The sequence below is a fragment of the Pteropus alecto genome, unplaced genomic scaffold (genome assembly GCF_000325575.1).
Source record: "Pteropus alecto unplaced genomic scaffold, ASM32557v1 scaffold189, whole genome shotgun sequence".
Classification (NCBI taxonomy): Eukaryota; Metazoa; Chordata; class Mammalia; order Chiroptera; family Pteropodidae; genus Pteropus; species Pteropus alecto.
In genome coordinates this window covers 3,200,350-3,209,643 of record NW_006442117.1, presented here as the reverse complement: position 1 = coordinate 3,209,643, position 9,294 = coordinate 3,200,350, and the positions used below count along the sequence as shown (strand labels likewise).

Sequence of the window (9,294 nt, the reverse complement as noted above, 5' to 3'; positions counted from 1 at the left end):
CGCTGCGGGGCAGTGGCTGAGGTGCCAGCGGGTGGACGCGAGGGGCAGGGGACCCCGGCGGCCTGCACCCCCAGGGCGCCCGGCGCTGCTGCTGGGAGAAGCCCGACTCCCCCTTCCCGGGAGGCGCCTCTGCGTGGCCGCGGTGGGCCTCGCACGCACACGGGGTGCCGGCCCCCCTCCAGCCTCGCGCCCCGGCTCCCGCGATCCACTGTGGGCGCTCTGGGCCCGGCTCTGTCACTGGTGCGCCCTCACCCCACCGACCCGGCCCCGCGGGAACTGGGGCGTACCTTCCCTGAAGTCCCTGAGGGGCGGCGTTCCAGGCAAGGTCGTCGTCACTGTCATATCTTCGAGGGTTGTCAAAGAAGTAGGATCTGGGGCTGAATCCATGGCTGGGGACCATCCCCGGGTTGGTCTGGAAAGACAGTCACTGGTTCAGACACTGGACCCCGCACTAGACAAAGAGAAACAGGAGACGAACGGGGCCCCCCGCCTCTGGGCGGGGCCTGCGGGCTGTGGTTCATCTCACTGGCTTTGTCCCACGTAAGGGGCACTAGCTTTTCCCTTTACCCGCATGGACACAGTCCTCTCTCAGAGTTCTGCTTGCAACAGTGAATTATCACAGTCGGAATTCCTTTCAGAAAGCCACGCAACATCCAAAAGCCAACTAGATGGTCCCAAATCGGATATAATTGCTGGGCCATATGGTAACTTTACGCAAACCTGCCTAACAGTATGCATTCGCGACAATTTAAAATAAACGATAAGGGTGAAATGATTTCGAATTTTGTAACCAGTTTCCAGAACCTGCCTCTACAATCATTCCATCCTCTTTCTGTCCCCAAGCTGAGTTTACCTCTCAAAAGATTTCAAATGACTGGTTTCAAGTAAGCAGATCAGAACTATGTAATATGGCAAACCAACCCTGGCATAAAATCCAGCATTTGCCTGACATCTTTGCACAATTTCTGAGTAGTCTATTTAAAAGTTAACCAACAGAGTATGAAACAAGTTGCTAGATGGTGGTTCTCTATGTGAATTCCTGCTTTTCTAAGACTAATCTGGCTAAACACAGGAAGCAAAGTGGAACTTATACAAGGTGAGATGCCTAAAAATTTACTATGTGTAGTTCCAGAATATCTATGCAGAAGAATGAAGTTGAACCCTTACCTCACACATATACAAAAAGTAACTCAAAACGGATCACAGGACTAAATGTAAGAGTAAAAACTATAAAACTCTTAGAAGAAAATACAGGGGCAGATTTTCATGACCTAGGATTTGGCAAAGAATTCTTGGATAAGACACCAAAAGCACGAGCAGCTAAAGAGAAAAGATAAACTGGATGGACCTCATCGAAATTAAAAAATGTTGTGCTTCAAAGGACGTCATCGAGAAATTAAAAGACAACCCACAGGAGAAAATATTTATAAATCATTTCTGACAAGGGACTTACACCTAAGACATAGAAAGAACTCTTACAACTCAATAAGAAAAAAGAAACAACTCGAAAATGGGCAAGGGATCTGAAGAGACGCTTGGATGTCGGGCAAAGGCAGAGCAAAAGCCTCAGTGAGATAGCGCTTCACGCCTATCACGAAGTCAGCGTCAAGGAGCCAGATGAGAACGAGTCCTGGAGAAGATGCAGAGCAACCAGAACCTTCACGCCCTTCACACCCTACTGGTGGGAACATGAAACGCCACGCCCTCTGTGGAAAAGTCTGGCAATTTTTCAAATTGTGAAACATCGAGTTAGCATATGACCCAGCAATTGTATTCCCACATATCTACCCAAGAGAAATGAAGACATGTTCACACAGAAACTTGTCCCCGAATGTTCCTAGCAGCTTCATGCACAATTCATAATAGCCCAAAGCGGGAAACCCAAACATCCAGCAATGGATGAGTGGATAAACAGACGTGCTAGAGCCACACAGTGAAATGTCATTCGGCCAGGGAAAGGGATGAAGTCCTGATACGTACACACATCAAGGACGCACCTTGAAAACACTGTGCTAAGTGTGAGAAGCCAGCCACAGAAAACCGTATGCTACGTGACCCCATTCATGTGAAAGTCCAGAAGAGAGAAATAGAGACACAGAAAGTAGGTTAGTAGTTGCCTGGGGAGAGGATGGGGAGCGAGAGAGGGTATGGGTTTTGTTTTTTTTTTTTGAGGCGATAAAAGTGTTCTAAAAACTGGTTATGGTTGTGCATATCTGAATATACAAAAAACACACTGGGTTGTATAATTTTATAGGTGAATTGTATGGTATGGGAATTATATCTCAAAGCCATTTAAACAACAAAAAAACCACATAGATTGTCAAACTTTACAGCGCGTTGAAATCCCTTGGGGTGCTTCTTAAATTATTTAAAATGCGGGTTCCAGGAAGCTACCCCAGAGACTGAATGGGTCCAGAACACGGCCTGGGAACTGGTACCTGGCCCGGGTACCCTGGAATTCTGACGTAGACAGCAGAGCCACGCCTGAGTCCACGGTTACGTCAGCTCCAGTGACGCCAAGAAGCTGAACTCTGGATACATATGATAGAGGACATTTTAAAGAAATGCCCCACCAGCGGGGTGCGCTTTTAAAGCTGACGAATATGAGCTAAGTTATAAATCCCTCCCAAATGAGGACAATATCACGTGATGCTCTCTCCAAGCAACTGCAGACATTATAGATAGCAAAGGATTTATCACTGAGTCATATGTACACAATGTCCTAAACACCGTTTTTTATAACGCGGATGAGATGCTGCAGGAACTTAACTCTGGCTCAGACCAATCAGCCTGGGGTAAAACTGGTTTTGTCCCCCTTCGTTTCACTTGTCGCAAAACCTATCGCAAACGTTAGGTGAGGACTTGCTGTATGAGGAATTTAGTTTCTTCTGCAAACCTTATTGAGCCAAGGAAAGCCACGGTGATTAAAACCAGGCCTCAGGGGCCAGACTGACTTGGTCTGACTCCTGGCTCCGTCTCCTACGAGCCTCAGCCTGGGGCCTCAGCCTCTTCATCTAAGGATGAGCACAGGAGGCAGGGCAGGCGAACCCTCAGCCCAAACACACCGAACGACAACTCAGTTACAGAACCACCGTCACTGAGGACCACCTGAAGACTGCTGACCAGAGTTCCGACCACCAAGGACACCCAGGAGGCACCTCGGGACAGGTGGGAGTCAGCGTGGCGACGAGTAAATGGGGTAAACAGCTGGGCCAGGAGGCCCCCCCAGAGGAGAAGGGGGTCCTCCCATGGGGGCGCTGTGCCCAGAAGGGGAGCCCCCATCACATCTGGCTTTGGAAACCCACAGGGCCTACATCCGAGAGCGACGAGGGGCTGCGGGAGCCCGAGACACTCTCCCCGCATGGCACATGCACTAACCCGCTCCCGCCGAGCTCCCCGCCTGCGACACGCCCGCAGGAACTGATGCCAGGCGAGGGAGGCGGGGCAGCGGCCGGGGGACCCCTCAGGACGACGCGCTTCCCTGGACATTGAGACCGGCGCGTACAGACCGGACTATCAATGTTACTCTGCATTCCGTTAACAGAACAGCACTTGGGACAAGGCCACGTTACGCGCTCTCCCGAGACTGCGTGGCCTTGAGTACGGTTCAGAAGAAGCCTCCGGACGCCAGGTGATGGAGACCAGGAAAGGCTGGGAAGGCACGTGGACCCCTGGGCGAACCTGTGCTCAGGATGCGGACTCACTCTGCCTCCATCAAACGAGATCCCAGGAAACGCCGGAGGAGGAAGGAAAACGAGGAGCTGGACTAACGGCCGAGAACCCACTGCGGCCTGTCGCCTGTTTCTGTGCCGGTGATGAGGGCGTTTAGGCTCTGACCTTATAGAAGCCTCCAGGGCTTCCCAGTGCACGTCGAGGTCAGACAGAAACAACGGAAGCGGAGGGAACCGGTCCCGAGACCCATCGCCGCTCTCCAGCACCGTCCGTCCGTCCGTCAGGCTGGCCCTGCGTCCCTGCCCCACCCCGTCTTCCTTTGTCCCGGCTCATTAATGGCTATCCCGGGACGAATGAGAAAACACGAGATAAAGCACGGCAGACGATTATTCCGTCTGTGCTTCCCGTGCCACCCACGTGTTGCTCACACTGGACCGAAACCATTCATTCGCTTTCCCACGGGTGTCGCAGGCCGGCGATTCCAGGGTCTACCACTAACTAGTGAGTGTGGCTGGGATAATTCACGGAGCAACGCCCCCCGCCCCCCGGCCCGGGGCTTCCTCACCCCGGTTTGCATTTTCTGTCCTGTCCTCATCCAGACGTTTCTATAAAGTTGGTTGAGCACGAATGTGACCAAATCGAGGGCGTGGCTTCAGCATCTTTTTAATGCTTTTAATTTCCTATCACCCCATTTCCCAATCACTAGCTCGCGTGAGAGAGGGGTGAAGAACTGAATTATCATTCTCGATTTTCCTTTGTTAAAACAGCAGCTCACAGACGCGGTTCATGATAAGTCGAGGCTCAATTACTAGCGAGGCTGTTTTTTGCACCGGGAAAAGCAGTTCCTCGCCCTCCCCCGGCCCTGACGTGCAACTTACTTTCATTTCTTTTGTAAAATGAATCTAAACCGAAAAGCACACTTCCCTCCAAGGAGAATTCAGGGAAAGGAAAGTCTCGATTAAATAAAGGAACGTTTTATAAAACAACAGGATGAAGGATGCTCTCTGTTGAAAATCTAAGAAAACATTATAATTTATGTCTTGTGCTTAGGGCCAGGAGTTGTCTCCTGCAGATGTCAAGCGGCTGACTTACGAGGTCCTTCGTAGGACTTCTGACTCGGAAGAAGTAGACGACTAAGCTCGTAGGCAAGAGCTCCCACACGAAAAGAACCACTCCGAACACCACGTAGCCGGCATCTCCCAGCTGGTTCTTCAGATCGGCCTGTGGAGAGAGGGACAGAGAGACTGAGAGCAGAGGAAATAAGTTCGACTCGATCTTCCCAACACGGACAGAGACCAGTCCTTTCCCCGAGACGCGCATGTGGAAATTAGACGGCGCGAACGGTCCACACCCCGTGGCAGGCAAAGCGCTCAGGGTACACGAGCCTCCTCTTCGGGATCCTCAAAGACGAAACTGCCACTCGGATGTTTGTTAACGTCACCCTCCAGAATCTTCCTCAGACTTCGGCGGATTCTCGCCTGCATGCTGAGAAGATGGTGCCGTCTCCCACATTCTTAAGAGTGGCACGTAACTGTCACCCTGTCTCATCCCAGGGTCAACAGGCCGAGTTTTAAACTTCTCTCCGCATTAACGTATCCTGTGCTTTACCTCTTAAGCTCACTCCAGGCCAGACTGTCTAGAACAGGGTCCTGAGCGCAGGACGTCAGGGCCAGAGAGACGGCCAGCGGCCCTGGCACGGCGTCCTCTCTCCGCCGTGGGGCAGATGAGGGACACGCACGGCTGTGCTGGGCACTCTGCCAGGAGGGCGTCACTTCAGACAGAGACAGGGCACCACACTCAAGCTACAAAGGGCCCGTTTCTTTCCCTGTCACACCGCGGTTAAGTCCGCTAAGCGGAACTAACTACTCATGGCGTCTCCAGGAAGACGACGCTGCCCCTCGGAGGCCATCAGCACCACGTCTCCGCAGGGTGCTGTCTGTCCCTCCTCCGGCCCACACGAACGGCGTGCAATTTGTGGCCATCTGTTTTGCTCCTAGACGCTTTCGGGTGCAACACACAGGTCTAGCTATCTGTGAATAAACAGTGCCTAAAAACAAGAGAATTTCTAAAATTGTGTTATCCTAAATTTGTTATATGTAGCAGCTCTTACTTGAAAGAAAAATTGAAATAATTATTCGGTTAAAACCAAATCTGTCGTTTGAAGGGTGTGGAGTTTCGGTGTGGGAAGATGGAAGGTTCTGGAGGTGGGTAGTGACGGGTCGTACGGTGTGGCCGTACCACGTGCCACCGAATGGCACACTCGCGAATGGTCCCCGCGGCGGACTGTGTGTGCTTCACTGCCAAAAATCCTCTGGCGGCACGAACGAGTCCAATTTATCATTGCTTAAAGTTCAGATTTTCATATATTTGATATTCTCGCGACGGGGCACAGCTTCAGCGGTGTCTTGCTGGCTTCCATCCTTACCGGCGGTGCGGTGGGGTTGGCGGTGGTGGTGGCTGTCACCATCGCCGCTTTAATCCCGTCTAACAGCTGCACGTGCCTCTTCTGAAGGACACGCTGTCCTCCCAGGTCGAACTCATCACGGTCGTTTCCACCTTTCTTCCAGAGTCTTGATTTACTCCAGGTCTGAGCACGGTTGGGATTTTAGAAGTGGATTTGTCCACAGGTGGGTGTTCGCTGCTTTTTGGAAAAGCTAAGCAACTTTTGCAATTCGATCCAATAGAATCCAATAGAACTTTTATAAAGTTCTATTCCTTTATCGTAAGGCTTCTCTGTGTGTGTCGCCTCCTCAGGGACGTCGGCTCCCACGGGCAGGGAGGGAGTCTGTTCATTTTCATACCCCCTGCACCCTGTCCAGGGCCAGACGCAAAGACTCACGTTTCCCACACGAGAGAATGCGAACTCATTCCTTTCTATTCTGAGCTTCTGTGAACATGGATGCCCCAGAGTATTTCACTACCTTTCTTCACTCACGGGAAAAAGAGAGCGTCATCTTGAGACCACCGATAAAACGAGCATGAGCGACACCCGACTGTCCCCAGTCCCTCGGTCTGGATTTCGAGTGCTGTAAGTGTTCACGCGCCATTAAAGAAATCCTCATAACTTCGGTTTTATGTATTTTCTGAAACCTAAATATAATGTGTTTTACCTGGGCGAATGTCACCCTTCGATAAGACCATCTTACATCATACGGAAGCACTTAAAAAAATTTAAAGTCTGCTTGACAAAAGCCCCCGAAGATAGAAAGCGGGAAGCAGTGTGTGCGTGTGCACACGGGCGCACACGGCATGTCCTCGTTTCTCACGAGACACACGAGCCGGCGCAGCAGGTGCTACGATCCCACTGTACAGATGAGGATGCGGGTACCACAGGAAAGTGACCCTCACGGTCATCCAGCTGCGGAAGGGCAACGGCGAGGGGCCCGTGCGTCTCCGCCACGCGAGACGCTGCGGAGCACAGACTCGCCGTTCGCGGCCGCGCCGCCTACTGACCTGGTCTGACACATTGTACCAGTCGTAGTCGAAGGGGTGGACGTTCCTGCTCTGCGGAAACGACAAAATGAACAGGTTGTAGCAGGCTCGGGAGGTGTACAGCAGGATGACGGTCACGCCGACGGCGGTCACTTGACACACGGAGGAGCCCTGGAAATGCGGGAGCCATGAGGTGCGCACACCGGCCTCCTCCCTGACACCGCCCGTGTCCCCGCCGCCCGTGTCCCCGCCTGGTGAGCCCGCCAGACCTCCGAAGCGCTGCCGCCTTCGCCGACCTGTCAGAACCCTCCACCCTGAGGCCTCAGACCCCAGCTCCTCCCACGCCCCTTCCTAAAATGTCAGACTACCTGCGCGCAGGACACTTTGAGGCCTGGGAGTGGATCTGGAGGTCGCTTTGAGGGGTTAAAATGTGAGCCCCTGTAAGTCAGGTGGCTTCTTTAAGTCTCTAAGTCCAAGAGGACCCCATCGGCCTAGGCGCCCAGTGCCTGGCCTCGGGCGTGGGGCCAGAAACACTCTCAGAGGGACACTCTCAAAGCCCAGAATCTTCTAAGCTGGGCGCACTGGAGTCCCGGTTTGGAATTACATGGAAACCAGCGATTTGTGCCCTAATTTATGAAGCTGTCGATTTCCAAAGTCAGTTAAAGAACCCTTAGTTAGAAAGAGACAGTTGACCAAAAAACCGAAATTCGTTTTTTAGTTTTGCATTTGGAAATCACCAAGCCGAAAACTCACAAGAATTCATACATGAAAATCTGCTCTGCCATGCTCACGGCCGGGATTCTGCGCGTTCGGCCAAATCGCAGGATGCCCCGATTACGTGTTTGTGTACATACATATTTTTTTCGGATTTGTATTTTTGAAAGGCACAGACTTTAGTCTCCCAGTCACCATGAAGATAACATGGGAGACAGAGCTGCCTCGCCAGCTTTGGCCCAAAGACGTGGTCTCGGGGATGGACCGCAGCGGGGGGCTGGCCGGAGGGACTCACGACCACGGAGTCTGGAGGCGCCACAGGAGTCACTCGACCGTTCTACCCTGGGGAAACCAAGGCCCAGCGAGGCCACGTGGCCGGTGGGCTGGGCCTGAGGGAGGGAGGGCCCGGGCTCAGGCTGTGCGGGGTGTGCGGCCCCCAGCCCCGGGCGGCATGCGGCCCTTCCACGTCACCGGGGAGGGCGAGGGGACACCGTTCTGGGGCATGCGGTGTGGCAGTAGGGAGAGTGGACCTGGCCCTCTGGACGACCGATGACAGGGACGGTGTCCGGGGCTCCAGGAGCAGCTCCCACCATCACGGAGACCCGGCTCCCGGGCCCGCCACCTGGGCTGAGCCTGCGTGAGCCCCTGCCACAGGGCGGGCAGGCGGGGAAGGGGACAGAGGCCGAGTTGTGGCTCTGCGGCTTCTGCTGTGTGACCGGGGGCGACCTGCTGACCTCTGGGCCTCCGTGTCCCTGTCTACAAAGTGCGGCGAACACGTACTCCCACAGGTCGTGAAGGTTCTGCTCGTTTACACACGTCGAGTGCTTCTAAAAGCGTCCGCAGCTCAGCGAACGTAAATGTGTTTCCACTGACATCAGCACAATCGGCCACGAAGTGGAGGTCAAACCCTCGTATCTATGAACCGGACTCGATGCTCTGCCAGGGGCTCTGCGCACGGGCGCCGAGCCACCGAAATGGACCCCGAGCCACCGAAACGGACCCTCCATCCTCACGGGGCCCAGCGGGGCTCTGCGTGTGGCCGCCACGGCGTGGCTGGTCGTCCGCAGGCGCCGAGGTGTCTGCTGAGCCCGTCTGCAAACCAGGGAGCGGCTCGCAGAAGGCTGGGGGAGGGCGCCGGCCGCTCTGCCACCTTACCTTGGACTCCAAGTATATGTTGGCCAAGGACATCTTGGAGATCTTGTAGAGACAGATGGAGAGGGAGACGGCGCAGAGCACGAAGAGCGAGTCATTGATGGCCACGCGCACGGAGACCACGGCCTTCCTCTCCCAGCGCCCGGTCTTCACCAGCACGGCGCAGGTTAAGTTCACCAGCAGGAAAACCAGGCTGACGAAGAGTGAGGCCAGGTAGAGCGGCAACCTGGACGGGGCGAGAGGGCCGTGTCGGGGCCACGCTGACCACCAACGGTGCCCTCGCAGCCCCGCCCCCGCCCCGTCCCGGAAGTCGGGGGGAGGGGG

General features: G+C 54.2%; 1 protein-coding gene across 1 annotated transcript in view; it reads right to left on the bottom strand.

Annotated features, from left to right (window-relative positions):
- GPR137B (G protein-coupled receptor 137B) overlaps positions 1 to 9,294 on the bottom strand; it is a 36,550-nt gene that overhangs the window by 3,073 nt on the left and 24,183 nt on the right. Inside the window, exons 4-7 of the mRNA XM_006920733.3 lie at positions 8,974 to 9,196; positions 7,126 to 7,275; positions 4,765 to 4,893; positions 288 to 412 (exon numbers count right to left, since the gene is read on the bottom strand). Of these exons, the coding sequence (XP_006920795.1) occupies positions 288 to 412; positions 4,765 to 4,893; positions 7,126 to 7,275; positions 8,974 to 9,196 (627 nt within the window). The remainder of the gene's footprint in view (positions 1 to 287; positions 413 to 4,764; positions 4,894 to 7,125; positions 7,276 to 8,973; positions 9,197 to 9,294) is intronic.